A 17,147-nucleotide genomic window follows, 5' to 3' on the forward strand; every position below is an offset into this window, starting at 1 on the left:
AAAAAATTTTCTGAGATTTAAAAAAAAAATTTAAATCCAAATTAGTTAAGATATAGTGTAATAATGATTTCAGGAATAGAATCTAATGATTCATCACTTTTGTATAACACCCAGTGCTTATCCCAACAAGTACCCTCCTTAATGCCCACCGCGCATCTAAGCCCATCCCCATACCCAACACCCCACCAGCAACCCTCAGTTTGTTCTCTGTATTTAAGAGTCCCTTATGGTTTGTTTCCCTCTCTGTTTTTGTCTTATTTTTGTTTCCCTTCCCCTATGTTCATCTGTTTCATTTCTTAAATTCCACATGAGTGAAATCACATGATATTTGTCTTTCTCTGACTTATTTTGGTTAGCATAATACGCTCTAGTTCCATCCATGTTGTTGCAAATGGTAAGATTTCCTTTTTATCACTGAGTAATATTCCATTGAATATATATACCACATCTTCTTTATCCATTCATCAGGCGATGGATATTTGGGCTCTGTCCATACTTTGGCTATTGTCGATAGTGCTGCTATAAACATGGGGGTGCCCGTGCCCCTTCAAACCAGCATTTTTGTATCCTTTGGATAAATACCAAATAGTTCAATTGCTGGGTCATAGGGTAGTTCTACTGTTCTACTGTTAATTTTTTTGAGAAACCTCCATACTGTTTTCCAGAGTGGCTGCACCAGTTTGCATTCCCACCAGAAGGGTTCCTCTTTCTCTGCATCCTCGCCAACATCTGTTGTTTGAGATTTTTTTTCTTTTATTAATATTTTGTTTTTTTCTGGAATTCCTGTAACTGGATATTGGACCTCCTTGACTGTTGTTCTAATGTGCTATCCTTTTGTTTCCTGTCCTTTTCTTTTTCTTTAAAAGAGGAGACTTTTTAGGTTTTTATTTTTTAAGTAATCTTTACACCCAGTGTGGTGCTCTAACTCATGATCCAGAGATTAAGAGTCACGTGCTACTACTGCCTGAGCCAGCCAGATGCCCCTTATCTATTTGTCTTTATGTTTTACTTTCTGGATATATCTTTGACTGTCTTATAATCGTTTTTTAAAAATCTCACAATCTTTTAAATAAAATTTTACTTTACCATACTTTAAATTCCAAGTGCTTTGTCTATTCTCTCTCTTGGTTTGGGATCTCTGGCTTTGTATTCACATTTAAGAGCGAGGCACTTAAAAAAAAATCAGCAGAGGGGAAAATGTGTGTGTTGGGGTGTACTTGCCAATCACTAAGTTTCACTGTAGGTTGAAGGTTAGTAGGCTTTGGGGGGCTCTGCAAAGTGTCAACATGTGAAGGTTTTGGAGGCTTACAGTTTCACCTGAGAATTCTGCTTGAGGGTTAAGAAAGGTTGGGGAAGTCTGGTGTATAGGATTTTTACTTAAATTCCCTCTTTGTTCTTATAGCTCATTTTGTCATATGCCATCCCTTGTATCCATATTTTAGTGCTAGAGACTGAACTTTCTGCCCCCCTGAAGAGGGTGAGGGTCAGGTGGGGAAGGTTTTCCCTGAGGGTCTTATCGCTCTAATCACTCACTTTGTGTCCTTGCCTTATCACAACAGTACCTGGTGCTTCCAAATGCTGAACCCCTCTCAGGAGTTTTGAAAGGCTGGTGGACTGACTCTTCTTTCTCCCACTTACTTACAACTTCACTGCTTCTGCTAGCATTCCATGTTCTAATATTTCATTGAAATATATTGTCCACTGCTGTTCCCTCTTTTTTTGACCTTAAAGATTAATAGTTTTATTATCATTGTAGTGGGTTTTGGGGAGGGAGAATCAGTGTCAATTTGCTGTGTTAAATTAAATTCCCCCTTTGAAATCCTAATAGACCAGAGCACCTGGGTGGCTAAGCATCTGACTTGATTTCAGCTCAGGTCTTGATCTCATGGTTGTGGGATTGAGCCCTGCATCAGGCTCCATGCTTGGAGCCTTTTTAAGATTCTCTTTCTTCCTTTCTTTCTGCTCCTCCCCCACTTGCTCTCAAAAAAAAAAAAAAAAAAAAAAAAAATCCTAATAGACCTCCATTTATTCAACAATTGATGAGCAGGGCCTGTAAACACCAATACTGTGATGTGATAAGTACTGTGCCAGCAGTATGATTAATCATATTTGGCTTTTGGTATTCTCAAGCCCAGTTAGACCCTGACCCTGAAGAGAGATTTGTTGGGACCTGCGAAGTACCAGACTGGTTTGATCCAGTCTCTGCCCTGTTGTGACTCCTGTAACTCAATGAGTGAGCCCTGTGACTAGGCTGCCAGGGGTGTGCTGTGGGTGAGATGGATAAGAGGAAACCGTGAGCTTTAAGGCCTATAGTTTTGGCTTTTCCCAACTGACTTTGAGGAAAGTATCTGGTTATAGCTATTAACTTTGAATGTCTTTCTAGGATGGGGCGGAGGGTGGGGGGGAGCTGAGTTCCCTGCTTCTTAAGCACACCCTCCCTCCCCCCAAAGGAAGTAAGAATTCTGTTGAAATACTTTCCCTGGTTCTTGGGAGCTGGGCTAAACTATGACCTTGTTCCATTGTGGTTTGGTCCTTAGGCCTGGGAGTGAGCAGCCTTCATGCCTTGGGCCTGAGTCATTATCAGAAGGGGTAGAAAGAGTTCTACCCATCAATCCGACTGAGGCTAATAGAGTCCTAGGGCATGTAGCAGGCTGCCTGCAGGACAGTAGAAGCAGGGCCCTGGAGTACACATTCCATTTTTTGAGGGCCCAGCCTGGTGTGGCTAATAGTCCTTCAGTATTGGCAGCTGTAGCAGGGAATTGAAGCCTTGTAGCTTGTGGTGCAGGGCAACAGCACTCGCAGTCTCTGCCCAGCCCAGGGATAGAAGCAGGGATAGAGACATTGTTGGGAAAGAGCCCCAGAGTTAGGGGTGTCTGAGGTGAATGAACCTTTTATGACTCTGAAGCACAACCTGTGAAAGGGATAATGGAGCCCTGGAGAGAAATCATAGCAGCCATCTTGCCCTCAGTCCCATGGGCAGCCTCAGAACTTATTTCTCCAATTCAAGCCCAAGGGATTTGAACATAGAAGGGCATGTAGCTCTTGTAGTATTTTCTTATTCTGCAAGCTGGGATGAGGGCAGAGGACAATCCAATTGCAGGTGTCTTCCCAGCTTTTCTTTTCCTCACCCATCTTTAGGATGTCTGGCCAGCAATCTGGCCCTTTCTACCAGGTCAACTGTTTGGGAATGTGGTAAGTGTCAGAAATAGCAAGCCCCTGGACTGGGCTACTTAGGGGACATGTCTTCTGGGGCCCCAGTTGTCTTTATTCCTGCCTGATCCTCTGGTTTCTCCACCACCAGGTCACACCTCCTAATTTCTCAATGTCACAAGTGCCCAACACTCCCAGCTGTCCCCAGGCCTATTCTGAACTGCAGACACTGTCCCCCAGTGAGCGGCAGTGTGTGGAGACCGTGGTCAACATGGGCTACTCATATGAGTGTGTCCTGAGAGCCATGAAGAAGAAAGGAGAGAATATTGAGCATGTGAGTGGTTGGTTGGCTGGGGGTTGGCGTGGGGTGGGTGGTGAGTGGTCAGCCTGGAGAGAGGTCCTAGCCCCAGCGTCCTTTCCTGTGAGTTGGCGGGACTCAGGGCAATATTTTTGGAGAAAGTAGCAGCCTCAGCAGTAGTGCTTCTGCTTTGGGGGCTGCCCTGGGACCTATGCTAGAGAAAAGCCTAGAGGAAAGGGTGCATTGGAGCCGTTGGACTGTTCTCTGCCCCTCCTGAAAGGGCACACTAGTCTTGAGATATGGTCTGATGTCTCCTCCCAGAAATGTTTATCCTGTCATAGATGCCCAGAGTGTTCCAAAATGGGGTACTGGAGACCTAAATCTTGGCATTTTGTGATTTGGGCTATTTGTTAGTATATTCTGCCCAGTCTGTGGAGTTGACATTCTGGGAGATATGAGTCAGCTGTGACAGGAACTCCTTTGAAAAATGGCTACTCATGTTTAGAAGGGTATGCCTGTCTTTTCAGCAAATAGTCACCGAGGTCCTACTGTGTTGGATGCAGTTCACAATACAAATTCAAGTCCTATCCAGGATCTAATAGCCAGGTGGGAAGCAGACGTCACCCTTACTGGCTTAAGACTCTTGGGAAACTCAGGCAAGAGTGGTGATAAGTGCTCAAACCTTTTTCTTTTTTTAAGATTCTCGACTATCTCTTTGCACATGGACAGCTCTGTGAGAAGGGCTTCGATCCTCTTTTAGTGGAAGAGGCTCTGGAAATGCACCAGTGTTCAGAGGAAAAGGTAGGACCCTTTGTGCCTCAAGGGAACCCTCTGGAAAGGAGGGACAAAGTAGTGTCTCCTGTCCAAGAATCACCTTTCCCTACTAGTGAGTGCAGGCAGAGGTAGTCAAAATACATAATTTCTTAAGTGTCCAGACAGCATTTGGATAGTTGGGGTTGTTAGAGGCTTGATGAAGTATTGGGTTGAAGATTATCTAGAGTCCCAGGGAAGGGAAGGGGAAATGACCTGGGCAAAAAGCCGTACTTCTGGATGACTGAGGAGATTGCTAGTCACTTTGCCCAGCCTGCTTCCTGGCTGTTTCTGGGTTCAGTATCCTGCCTTGAGTGTGGATTTTGGTTAGTGGGATGCAAATGAGACAGCAGGAGTTGGAACTGGGCATAGTTCCTGAAGGATGATAGGCTGTGGCATCAGCCTGTCTGCCTGGCTTCCTCTACAGCCCCCTTGTGCTTGTTGGGGGACCTCATGAGGCTCTGGCAAAAAATGCAGACTCCCCCAAGCAGCCCCCTACATACACATTCCTCTACCCTACTATGTGGCCAGACCCCTTTCTTCAATCTTTCTTCTATTTTGTCCTTTAGATGATGGAGTTTCTTCAGTTAATGAGCAAATTTAAGGAAATGGGCTTTGAACTGAAAGACATTAAGGAAGTTCTGCTACTACACAACAATGACCAGGACAATGCTTTGGAAGACCTCATGGCTCGGGCAGGAGCCAGCTGAGACCAGGCGCTGCGTAGGCCCTGCCATGGAACCACCCCCGCAGGAGGCCCTGAGGATCCCATGTGTGGGGAAGGAGAAGGGACACACTTCCCGATTTTCTTTTGGGGGTGGAAGGTCAGGCGTGGAGACTGTGCTTGCCAGTCTGAGCTGGGGAGAAAGTAGGGAAGATTTGGGCATGTGAATGCCTCCAGAACTGCTCTGGCTCCTTCCATATTAAATGTATTTGTATTTTGAGAAGTGACCTTCCCACCTTGGCCCTCCAGAGAGACTTCCCTGGTCCTTCTGGGGTCTGTATGTCCTCAGCCGAAACCTGGCCCAGCTGCCAAAAGGAGTCAGGAAGAAGGGGTGGGAGGGCCAGACTCTGCTGCTTTAGGGCTAGATGCTTCCCTCCCCTGCACTGGTGGACTGAACTCTGATCCAGGTTGAGTGCAATTGAAAGGTTCTTCCAGGGTTTTTTTTTTTTTTCTTTCAACAAAATCTTAGTGTTACACTGGTTCTGCAATGTCTCTGAGGTGCAAAAAATGCCCTTTTCCCCATGGGGCGCTGAGTTTGCCTCTTCTGCCAGGCAGTTACCATGCTTCCCTGCCCCAGCCTGTTTCTTTTGGCTTGGTTTGGACCACAATCCTCTGCTACCCAGGATTTTAGAGCTCCCTTCTCTTGGAAGCAGTTGTTGGTTTAAGAAATCATCAGCCCCTTCCCAGCACATCAAGTGGGGAGAAATAGGCTGCAATTTAGTAGCCCAGCACTAACTCCACCTCAGTTCTCCTTGGAGAACAGCCTCTCCCTCCAGCCCCCTGCTCTAGGATGACACAATGAGTAACACCTAGTCATAGAAATCAGTCTCTTTCGTTTGTTTTGTATTATGTTGTTCATCATTAAAGATCTAAATACAAAGGATATACAGTCTTGAATCTAAAGTAATTTGCTAACTATTTTGATTCTTCAGAGAACTACTAATAAAACTCTAAAAGGTATGTTCTGCTGTGATAATTTATTGCCAAGTGCTGTTTTACTGAGGGGTTGGGGTGGGTGGTGAAGAGATTCCTGCTTAGATTTGCTGCTCATGAAATAGGAGCTAACAATTTTCTGTCTTTTTAGTACTTTCTTCCCACTGTAGGCCTTTGGTACCCAGAAGCTGGCCCTGCAGTCTGCCCTGGGTTTTGGTTTGCAGAGGCAGACCCAGATGAGGATCTGTTACAAACCTGATGTAGCTCAGTCTCTGGAACAAGGACATATGTCTTCCTGCAAGACTGTGGAGGTGAGACAGGCTGGGCCTGTGGTGTAGTCACTCAGAAACGAGGAAGTACCTTTTCCTGTGAGAAGCATCAGGCGTTTATGTGCTGTGTGCCACAGGCAGAACTGGATTCAGACTGTTTCACCAGCTCTCAGTGGTGCTGTTGTAGCTGAGAGAACTAGATTCCTCCCTGAAGTTTCTGGTCTTTATACTTAATGCCATCCTGCAGTCCCTACCTTATGCTCATGGCTGGGAATGGGTCTAGTATTTTGAGTGATCATGTGAGGAGAGACTGCAGTCTTTTGGCCAGGAAAGAGGCCGCCCTCTAGTGCTCAGATCAGGCAAAGGGTGGCAGGGCTGCAGTGTTGTTGAAAGCCAGTTAATGCTTCTATCCTCTTAATTAAGCCTTCCTTTTAAAACCTTACAAAGGTATCCTTTCCCTGTAAGAAATTGAAAATTCACACATTATAGTGGGCATCTGGGCCAAGGCTGTGACACATGAATCTCAAGTTTGACCCAGGAGGCCCTAGTAAGTGATGGACCAGTTTGTATTTGTATTTGTCTTTGTCTTGAGCCTCTTCCTGATGAAAAGATACATAGCAAGGAGGACTCATATGAAGAGGTGTGTAAAAATTCTGCTTCAGATTCTCAAGACTACTGACTGGAGCACTCTGTGCCAAGATACTACTAAACACAGGCTCTTGAGGTAGTAGACAGTCAGGGTCATGTTAAAGTTAACACTAGGAGATGGACTTGCCTGAGATCCTCCCCTTCAGCTTTGCCACGAGAGGGTGTGACAGGTGAGGACTCAGGAGCCAGGAACTGCCTGCCACAGGAGCATGGGTGCTGTTAGGGCTTATAATAGGCCAGTCATCCAGCATAAGGCAGAGATGGGAAAAGAATAATGCAGTAATATGAACACTCCCTTCTGTGTCTGGATTGCAGGAAGGGAGGGGAACTGGGGGTATAAAGCCTGTCCCACGTATGCAACCTAAAGCCCAAACCAGTCTCCAAGGGCTGATGGGGCAGAGCTCACCGAGCCCCCACTACAAGCCACCAGTGTTTTAGTTTTTGGCTAAGTCTTGAAGAACAGAATTCATCTAACAAAGCCCCTGAGTTCAGCATGTTTTCTTCGGCATTTACATTACCACTGACCTCATCCTCTGAGCCTTAAATTCAGAAACATCTACAAGGTTATTAGACCCAAGTGTGTTTCCAGACAAGAGGTCAGTAAGACAAATTCTCTTCTAGCCCCAAAGAAAAGGGAGGGGCATATTGTTTTTTTTAGGCTGCTCTGTCCTTCCTTACAGATGGCCTTGTGCTTGAAATTGAGGGACAGAGTCTTGGTCCTGAGAGAGGAGCTGGGGCCCAGTCAAGGCCATGTGTGGCTAGGGAAAGGGTAGCCTGAGAAGGATCAGGGAGTGGGTCTGGTATCTGCAGGGAGGACCTGGCAGAGGCCCCTTCAGCACAGGCTCCCGAGCTGCCATCACCTCATACTGGGTCTTACTCTAAGACACCATTGTTCTCTCAGGGGCGGTGGCTGGCCTGTGGCAGGCCAGATATAGCTGAAGCTGGCTCCTCAGACTCTGGATGCACTTGGATTTCAGAGCCATGATTTCATCCAGCTGGGTCACAAAATCTTCAAAATCCTGAGAAAGGAAACAAAGGACAAATGGAGCTTTTGCTAGCCTTCTCTCAGGATCTGCTTTTCTAGTCCCTTCTCTTGCAAGTTTTCAGAGCCCAGGTCCATCCTTCAGCTGGAAAATCTGCAGGAGAGTCACTATGGCACAGGGTGAGGCTCATTTCTCTGCATTTGAGAAACTTTTTTTTAAGATTTTATTTTTAAGGGGCACCTGGGTGACCTGGTCCATTATGCATCTGACTTCAGCTCAGGTCATGATCTCAACAGTTTGTGGGTTCGAGCTCCACATCAGGCTTTGCGCTGACAACACAGAGCCTGCTTGGGATTCTTTTCTCCCCCCACCCCCTCCCCTGCTCAAGCTTGCGCGCACTCTCTCAAAATGAATTTTAAAAAAAGGTTTTTATTTTAAAGTAATCTCTACCCAATGTGGGGCTCAAACCCACAACCTCAAGAGTTGCATGCTCCACTGACTGAGCCAGGTAGGCACCCCTGCATTTGAGAAACTTCTATGAGAGGTATTCTACAGGACAGAGGGTTGTTTTTGTGAAAGTACCCCTGGTTTGCATGTGGTACGTCACTTACTGTCACAGGGAGGGGCCCTAGCAAGTCAAGAAGGCAGAATGGCACAGGATAGAGGCTGGAAACATTTTAGCCTGGAAACAGGGAGTGTAGTACCATTTCTCACCTGTCCTTGCGCCCCCCTTGAGCTATGTCAGAGGAATGGCACAAGGCCTCCTAGAGTAGGATAGCAGACCTTACCCCACACATAACTGCAGCAAACAAGGATGACCATCAAATTACCCACAGGCTAATTCCCAAGAGTCCCTGAGGGTCTAGCCAAGGCCACTTACATTAAGAGCCAACTGGCTCATTAGGGTCTCCTCCTTGAAGCCCAGTTTTGCCATTTCATCCAGCTGTTCCTGGTGTGCTCGGATGACCACCTGCCTGGAAACACCAGAGGGGACAGTGTGATCCTCTGGGCCTTCCATCTCTCTTGGGCAACTTTTGGGAGCTGAGAGCCTTATTTCCAGGCCTTATTTCTGCCCAAAGTGGTCAAAGCTTTGACCAAGGCCAGCTCACCATCACCTCCTCCCCTGTCACCTGTTCTTAGGGCTTATTTAGGCACTAGAGTATACCAAGAAGATACCAGGAAAGAGGCACTTCTCAAGCTGTCCCTGCCTCCCCAGCTACACTGAAGGACAGGGATGAGTGCTCTTTACAGGAGCTGCCCATAGCTTCCCTGCCAAAAGGTTCAAGGCTGTGACCACTGGAGGTGACACACTTGGCACGAGGTAGAGCCTGCTGTTTTGCCTGCCATCATCTCTCCTCCCTGGGCGTCCAGGGACCAAAGCAGGGGGTTTGAGCTAGAAACTGGAGGATCTGCCAGGTTCCTCTCACCTATGCATCCCTGCACGTCCTTTTCTTTGTCCATGGCCTTGGCCTGGAGCCAAAGCGAGCAGCAGGCACACAGCCAGCCTAGATATCAGGAGCCCTAGCAAAGAGCTGTAGCCTCTGTTCCCACACACCCACCCTGCCCTCCATCTCCCAGCCTCTAATGCTGAGAGGGGCCCTGCTTGATCCCTCTGCCTTTTTTTCTCTATGCCTCTGTCCCATCTCTTTTTGCTGCACCATCTACAGCATCCTTTGGGGAAAGCAGTACAAGCCACTAGTCCCTCTGTTTTTGATCAACTTCACCATTTTGGAAGGTGGCCAGCCTGTCTTAGTTCTGCGGGCACAAGGCTACAGCTTTTGCATCTCTGGGCGGCACTTCAGGAATACAGACCCGACAGAATGAAGAGGATTCTGAACTTACCACAGGTGACAGATCCTCCTTTCTCCCACTCAAGTCCCAGCTTTCCCAGACTCAGGGTTCATCCACCCTGGTGGGCCTGCTCCCATACATTTTATTCTTGCTCTCCATGTCAGGTGCATCTAGGCAAGCTCCCTTGAAAAGCCGGACAAAGCCTCTCTAGTCGTAGAATAGCTCTGACACTGAGCCAACAATAGCCATTCCCAGGACAGACAAAACGTTAACCTGGGGTGGAAGTAGGGGTGCCGGAGGGGCTCGAGTCTTGGGGAGTGTCCAACTTACTGTGCATGCCCCAGGGTGAGCTGATGGACTTTTCCTGCCGTCTCTGGAGAGCAGCTGGCGATCAGGGGAGAGCCTGGCCTTGCCAAGCATCTTGGGATCAGCCTGTATTTGAGCCATACGACGTCTGTGTTGGAGCAGGACAACTTGATGGGGTCTGTGGACAAAGTCAGCTCCTGCCAACCAAGACCTGTTGGATGTTTTCTTTCCTGGGCCCAGGGCTGGTCAGCCATATCACTACTTTCTGTTTGTGGGGTGAATATAGGCCCAGGGTGGGGTCCTCCAGTATGTATGGTGGGGAAGGGCTTTCCTGGGAAACCTTGGGAGCTGTTCAGCTCTGTGTCCTTAGCATCAGCATCATACTGCTGGCTACCCACATGTTCCTGGGAGAAGAGAGCAGTCTCTGTGCTCTCGCAGACCCCTCCTAGGTCGGCCTCACTTGTGGGTAGCTTGTCTGGGGGCTGCTGACGGATGGGTGATGGGGACAGAGCTGGAAGACCACCACTAGGCTTATTGTCAGGGGGAGATGATGAGAGCCACAGGTGCCCAGTTGCCGAAGAGATTGGCAGAAGTGCCTTTTGATCATCAGATGACACTGTGTGGTCCACAGCTGGTCCCCCTGTGTCCACTGCCGCTAGACTATGCACAGGCCCATCCTGGGCCAGCTGCTCCAAGGAAAGAGAGCCCTCATTGTCTGTGTTTTCCAGGAGGGACACAGTGAGGGGAGCCATCACTCCAGAAGCATATTCAGAGCATGTGCCTGATTCCCCTTTAGAGTCGTCGTCTTGGTATGCGTAACTGTTCTTTGCTGTTGGGCTGTCTTGTCTGACTTCTTTCAGAGGTGTACTGACTGTGTCTCTTTGGTCTGGAGATCTTGCAACTGCAATGTGGGATAGTGAGAAAATGAAACCATCTGCCTCCAGGGATGGTGAAGTACCCTCGGCCTGCCCAGGAACCTCACTTCTGAAGGCATTCTGTCTGAGATCAAAGGCTGGGCTGCCACCTCTTTTCTGGCCATATACAAACTCTACCTGTGAGCAGTAAGGCTTCTCTGCCAGGTTGTCTCTGGGAGAAGGTGCTGAGGAGGCAGAGTCCTCCTCTCTGCTCCAGTCCAAAGGCAACTTACTTGGGCTGTGGCCACGATTAAGTGCTGCTCTTCTGTGGCTTGTGGGGTCCCTGGAGTACATCCAGCTTCCAGTTAGACACTTCTCATCACCATCTGTCCTGGGGTTAAAAAGCAGACTTCGCTGCCTTTCAGCCACCTGCTCCTCAGGTCCTTGTTCCCTCTGATGAAGGAAGAATGAACCTTCGCTATTCTCTAGGGTGTTTCTCTGCTTTGTGGTTCTCTGACTGGAGACATGTGAAAAAGAATCTTCACTGAAATCGCTGTCATCAAGGTCCTCAGTTTGGGCTCCATCCTGGCTCTCAGAGTAAGAGCAGAAGGGCGGAGGGGTCTCCTTCTGGAGCTGCCCCTCTAGGGGCCTGTACTGGCATAAAAACCTTTCCAGTGGTTGGTACTTTAACTTCTGCTGGAGGAGAGGTGGCTGCTGGAACTGCTGGTGATAAAAGCGCAAATGTTCCTCCCTCTCCTTCTGGTGTGGAGGGATGTCTGTCCGAGCTTCAGAGGCAGACCTGGCAGGTGTGCTCCCCTTGCTGCCCTGACTGTATTCTGCTAAGTGGTGGAGGTTGCCAGCGGAGAGCTCAACTCGTGACACAAGCTGCTTCTGCACTGGCTGCACAGTCTGCACTTTCTTGCACTTGGAGGGCAGTTTGCCATGCACCGGGTCTTCTCCTGGGCCGGGGGTCCTGCTTCCCCACCTGCGGGCAGCTTTGTGGCTCATTTGAATTTTCTCAGAGCACAATGAGGCAGACTCTTCTCTTTTTTTGACTGAATGTCCAGACCGTGTGGCTCCCTTCACAGGGCTAGTCTGAATGACCCACTCTTGGTGAAGACTCCCTCTGGATCCACCCCTTTTACTGGGAACTTTAGGTACAGGAGCAAAAGGGATATTGGGTGGGCGGTTTGCCAGAGGATGAGCCTTCCCTCTCATGGAGCCAGGAGCTGCTGTGAATGACTGAAGTCCCAGCTTGACTTTTTTGGGAGAACACTTATCCCCTGGCAGGGCCACAGGGGAGCTCTGGATTCGTTTTGGAGAAGAGTTTCCAGAGGTCCGATTTCGACTGGTAGCTGAAGCACAACATTTAATGCCTTTCTTTAGTTCTTTGACCCTGTAAATTACCATTTTATGTTAAATGTGTATTCCTGTATGCTCCTTAATTCCTTTTCTATATTTTTTAAAAACCAAACAAAAAGTATTACAAAAAAGACGAGTGTATTCTCTGAGGATATAAGCATATACCTAGCATTCTATGATCAGAAGTTTTGGAAATCACCTCAGTCCCATGGGATAGGCCAGAGGAGCTGGTCTTGGAACTGCACTACATCCATGTAGGGCCCATGCTGTACTTCTTGAAGGTGGACCAACTCAGGAGCCTGGTGTCTACCACTCACCTGCCCACTTTTCCTGCAGCCCATCTCCTTTCAGGCTTCTCTAAGAAAATGAATTCCCTCAAACTTGCTAGAACTCAGGAAGCAAAACCTTCTGGAAATAAGCAGGCTGTGCTAATTCCACTAAAGGAAAAGTGACCTGTCTATTCCTAGGGTTTCTCAACCTTAGCATAGTGGTATTTGGAAAACCAGATAATTCTTTGTTGTGGGGAACTGTCCTGTGTTGTGCCCTATGGGATGTTTAGCAGCATCCTTGGCTTCCACCTATTAAATGTCAGAAGCACTTCTAAGTCATGACAATCAAAAATGTCTGTAGACATTGCTAAATGTCCTGTGGGAGGCAAAGTTGCCTCCTAGGTAGAGAAATAGAGAACCGTGCTCTATTCCACATGGGAATTTTAGAGAAGATGGAAAAGCCAGAATTAGGTCTCTGCTAGGATTTAGTTGTCAAGTTCAGTCTCTTACTCTGTGATATTTAAAAACACTGTAGGAATTTATAATTACAAGGTGACATCAAGTAAAAATGTGACTGTCCAGTAGTTTGTAGATTCTTCATTAAAATCCCTTAGGAGGTGGGGTGTCCAGCTGGCTCATTCGGTGGAGCATGCGACTCTTGATATCAGGGTCATGAGTTCAAGCCCCACATTGGGCATGGAGCCTACTTAATTAAAAAGATATATTTAAAAATCCTCTAGAAGGGAGTACTACTTCTACTTGGGGGCTCCCATAAAATGTCTCTTCCATTATTTTAAGTTTATCCATTTATTTTGAGAGAGGCCGAGAACATGAGTGGGGGAGGGGCAGAGACAGAGGACTCCGCACTGCCAGCACAGAGCCTGATGCAGGGCTTGAACCCATGAACTGTGAGATCATGACCCACGCTGAAACCAAAAGTCAGATGATTTAACTGACTAAGCCACCCAGGTGCCCCTCCATTGTTTTGGTTTTAATCCAATCATTACTGGTAGCCAAATGACACCCGGTCATTTCTGAAAACCAAGATCGTAAGTCTGACACTGAGACTTCATTTAAATCTTACCTTTAAGTCTGAGAGCCAAGGAAGACAGGCAACATAGCTAAGCAAAGAGATGTAGTATGTGGCTAAAGACACACGAATTGTATCCACGGGCCTTTGTTTAGGTGTTGCAGTAGGACATACAAGCAACGGGCTGAGAGGTGCCACGGTAAGTCTAGATGGTTCCATATTACTTCCTATTATAAAAATCTTAAATATTTTAGTTTAATTAAGAGAGAAACACCAAAATTTCTCACTAGGAGTCACAGTAAATAACTATAGACAGCTGAGTGCCAGAAGGAATCCTACAGGTAATTTGGTCATTGATGCTAACTGCTTCCAGTGTACTTTTCATGTCACCAAAATCACAACTATCAGTGAGCTCTTCTGATACATCTATTAGAACTAGGGAACTTTATTTCTGGACTACTTAGCAACATTCTTCTAGGCCTCATTTAAGCACCTAAAATAAATGGCTTTCATTTATTTTTTTATTTTGAGAGAGCGAGCGAGCACATTGAGTGAGTGAGGGGCAGAGGTAGAGAGAGAATCCCAAGCCCCCTCCTTGCTCTCAGCACGTAGCCTGACTCAGGGCTCTGTTTTATGAACTGTGAGATCATGACCTGAGCTCAAATCTGAGTTGGATGCTTAACCAACTGAGCCATCCAAGTGCCCTTCATTTATTTTCAGTAATGTATTAGACTGCTTCAAATGAAGAGAATTCTATTATACTTTTTCCATTCTCTTTAAAGCCAAAATTATTTCAAATAATTTTGCAATTATACTTAATACATCCCCTATGAGAAAGGGTTATTTTCATCTTCCTTTACTGAGTCACTAAATGAGGAGATGGTCTTGTTCTCTGCTTCTAATGATGAAGTTATTAGTCTAAGCAATTGATAACAATGTCTGTGATTTGGAGAGTGAGTGGGGTTATGAAGCAAGTTCAGCTTACTGTTAATAACTGTTGAAGCTGGGTAATGGATACATGGGGGTAAAGAATTTCCAGCCATACTGGGTTTTTGGAAACAAGTTTGGATCATCTCGTATCTTCTATCTGATCTCAGTTCATGAAGTAGCCTTTCCTCTAGCAGTGCTAGTGAGCAGGCATTAGGAAATCATGCAATAAAAGAAACCTATTTTGGGGACCTATTAGTATTACCATTGGTTAAATTAACACATAAATTAAATTAACATATTGAGTAGTCACTGTGTGCCCAGCATGTTTGTAAGCCCTTCACACATATTATCCTCACTGATTCCATGTAACTGTTGTATGACGTAGATGCTAATATCCCCTGTCAGATAAGGAAACTGGACCCAAAACTTATGCCCAAGACCACTCAGCTATTTTGAGGCAGAAGTAGGATATTGGCCCAGATAGTCTGGACTCCAGAGCTCTTGTAACCACTGTGTAAAGTATCTCTCCTATCTAAATGAGACGGTACACAGAGTGCCTCACCCTGACACCCAGGAAGAGTTCCTCCTTTCATTCACAAATATTTATTGTGCGTCTACCAGGTAAAGCACTGTCTGAGCAATAGATATGGTAGAGAAAAAGATAAGGTTTCCTGTTTTCATTGAACTTAAATAATACCTCACTTTTCCTTCCCAATGAATTTCATAAAATGCCATGGATACTAAAGATTCCTCAACAGTAGAAAAAAAAAAAAAAAAGTAAAGAAAAAAGAAAAGCTTTCCCTCAAATAGTTTGTTAACCTTGGAGAGGAGACAGCTTCTGGGAGACCACAGAAAAAGATGTAAGACAGGACCAAGCAGCAAAGCAGCCAGAGGAAAGAATGGAAATGGTAGCGTCTTCATCCATGGTAGGAAACATATGTGACCACAGAGTAAGACATGGGGTGGGGTTGGAGGGACCCTGGCAGATACCAAAGTCACCCCAAATATATAGTCAAAGGTGCTGGCTTTACCACCAATTCCCAATGAGCCCTTTTAAAATTCCTGCCCTTCTCTGGGCTCAATTTATCCTTCTGTAACATGTTATATCTGGGTTGCTCTCTTCTGGACCTACAAAGTTCTAAGTGTCTCTGCTTTGACAAGTAACATGTATTCTATCCCTTACGATTAGGGCTGAGGCTAGCAGGAAGAAAACCTTGAGCCTTCAACTCCAAAGAAATTTCATTTCCCAATAGCCATTTAAAAATCACCAATGGAGTTGTCTCCTGAACCGGGGAACGTGTCCTCTTCCTCTTGTCACATTTACACTTGTAAAATGGCAAGGCCTACCAGGTCCCATTCTTCAAATGACCAACTGCACATTCCCCTTTGGTACTAGGATCACTGCCTCAAGAACAGGCTTCTGGAGCTCAAGATCAGACCCCTATGTGTGTATGAGACCTGTACACACGACCTGCTACCTGAGAGCAACTCACCGGTCAGCATAACGCAAGGTATTCAGAGTGTGTTCAGTGGCCACGTGGCTTGGCGAGATGTTGGCAATCATGCATGTTTTGGCATCACCGATGAAAGAATCCTTCAGGACCTGTCCAAAACAGAAGTCAGGTCAACGAAGTCAACTAACAAGGGGCATATTGACTACTTATTGTGGGCAGGACACTGGGCCATAGCTTCCCATCCCCTACAAAAAGGCAGTTTACAAAGAAGAAATACAAATGACCATGTTAAAAAAAAAAAAAAGGTACTCACTTCACCACCAAAGAAATACAAACAAGCCATTAAAAATACTAATATTTTTCACCCATAAGATTAAGACTCATGATGCCTGCCCTAGTGAGGGTCCAGGGAAATGGGTACTTTTCTACATTGCTACACTACTCATGTAGCATGTACCACGAAGTGGTACTTCCTTTTGGGAAGGCAGTTTGGCAATATGCATGAAAACATAAAAAAAGTGCACACTTCCAGAATGTTATCCTAAAGAGAACTGCTCAATTAAAAAAAAAAAAAAAAAAATATATATATATATATATATATATATATACATATATATATATATATATATATATATATATATGATATGCATTACAACATAATAATAAAAATTGGGAAATCTAGGCATTTATAAGTAGTGAACAAATCGTTAGCTGAATATAATGCAACCATTAAAAATAATTATGTGGGGCACTTGGGTGGCTCAGTTGCTTAAGCTTCTAACTCTTGATTTTGGCTCAGGTCATGATCTCACAGTTCATGAGATCAAGCCTCATGCCGGACTCTGTGCTGTCAGTACTGAGCCTGCTTGGAATTCTCTCTTCCCACCCCCCTGCCTCTCTGCCCCTTCCCTGCTCGTGCTTGCACTCTCTCTCTCAAAAATAAATGATTAAAAAATTATGTATAGCTGTACTTAGGTACACAGGAAGATCTAAAACTTAATCTGAGTGAAAAGGCATATTACTCCATAACTATGTAAGTAGATCTACATGTAGATATATGGACAGAGAAATGTCTGGAAGGATGTCCACCAAAACATAGCAGTGATTATCACTGGGAGGTGGGATTTTCTGGTACCTCCTACCATCTTCTTTGTACTTGTATATATGGTCTGAATCACTATTATTATTTAAAGATTTTGTTTGTAAATAACCTCTATACCCAACATGGGGCTTGAACCCACAACCCTGAGATCAAGAGTCACATGCTCTACCAGCTGAGCCAGCCAGGTACCCCTGAATTATTTAATTAAGTAGGAACACATTTTCTGGGGATGGT

General features: G+C 45.9%; 2 protein-coding genes and 1 non-coding gene across 8 annotated transcripts in view; 1 reads left to right on the forward strand and 2 right to left on the reverse strand.

Moving 5' to 3' along the window:
• The window catches only part of UBAP1 (ubiquitin associated protein 1), a 61,655-nt gene extending 55,713 nt beyond the window's left edge, over positions 1–5,942 (forward strand). The window contains 3 exon segments of the mRNA XM_053908057.1: positions 3,302–3,484; positions 4,148–4,249; positions 4,828–5,942. Of these exon segments, the coding sequence (XP_053764032.1) occupies positions 3,302–3,484; positions 4,148–4,249; positions 4,828–4,968 (426 nt within the window). The 3' untranslated portion in view covers positions 4,969–5,942.
• A 1,500-nt stretch (positions 5,943–7,442) lies between these two features.
• KIF24 (kinesin family member 24) overlaps positions 7,443–17,147 on the reverse strand; it is a 73,442-nt gene continuing 63,737 nt past the window's right edge. For all 6 annotated transcript variants that reach the window (XM_019424129.2, XM_019424126.2, XM_019424128.2 and 3 more), the window contains 4 exons: positions 15,851–15,960; positions 9,937–12,162; positions 8,696–8,789; positions 7,443–7,851 (listed from right to left, as the gene is read on the reverse strand). In XM_019424129.2, coding sequence (XP_019279674.2) covers positions 7,711–7,851; positions 8,696–8,789; positions 9,937–12,162; positions 15,851–15,960 — 2,571 coding nt within the window. In that variant the 3' untranslated portion in view covers positions 7,443–7,710. The remainder of the gene's footprint in view (positions 7,852–8,695; positions 8,790–9,936; positions 12,163–15,850; positions 15,961–17,147) is intronic.
• TRNAK-CUU (transfer RNA lysine (anticodon CUU)) lies at positions 17,028–17,100 on the reverse strand. The gene has a single exon. It is a non-coding gene; the product is annotated as a tRNA-Lys (tRNA).

The sequence above is a fragment of the Panthera pardus genome, unplaced genomic scaffold (genome assembly GCF_024362965.1).
Source record: "Panthera pardus isolate Hobbes unplaced genomic scaffold, ASM2436296v1 HiC_scaffold_20, whole genome shotgun sequence".
NCBI classification, from domain to species: Eukaryota; Metazoa; Chordata; class Mammalia; order Carnivora; family Felidae; genus Panthera; species Panthera pardus.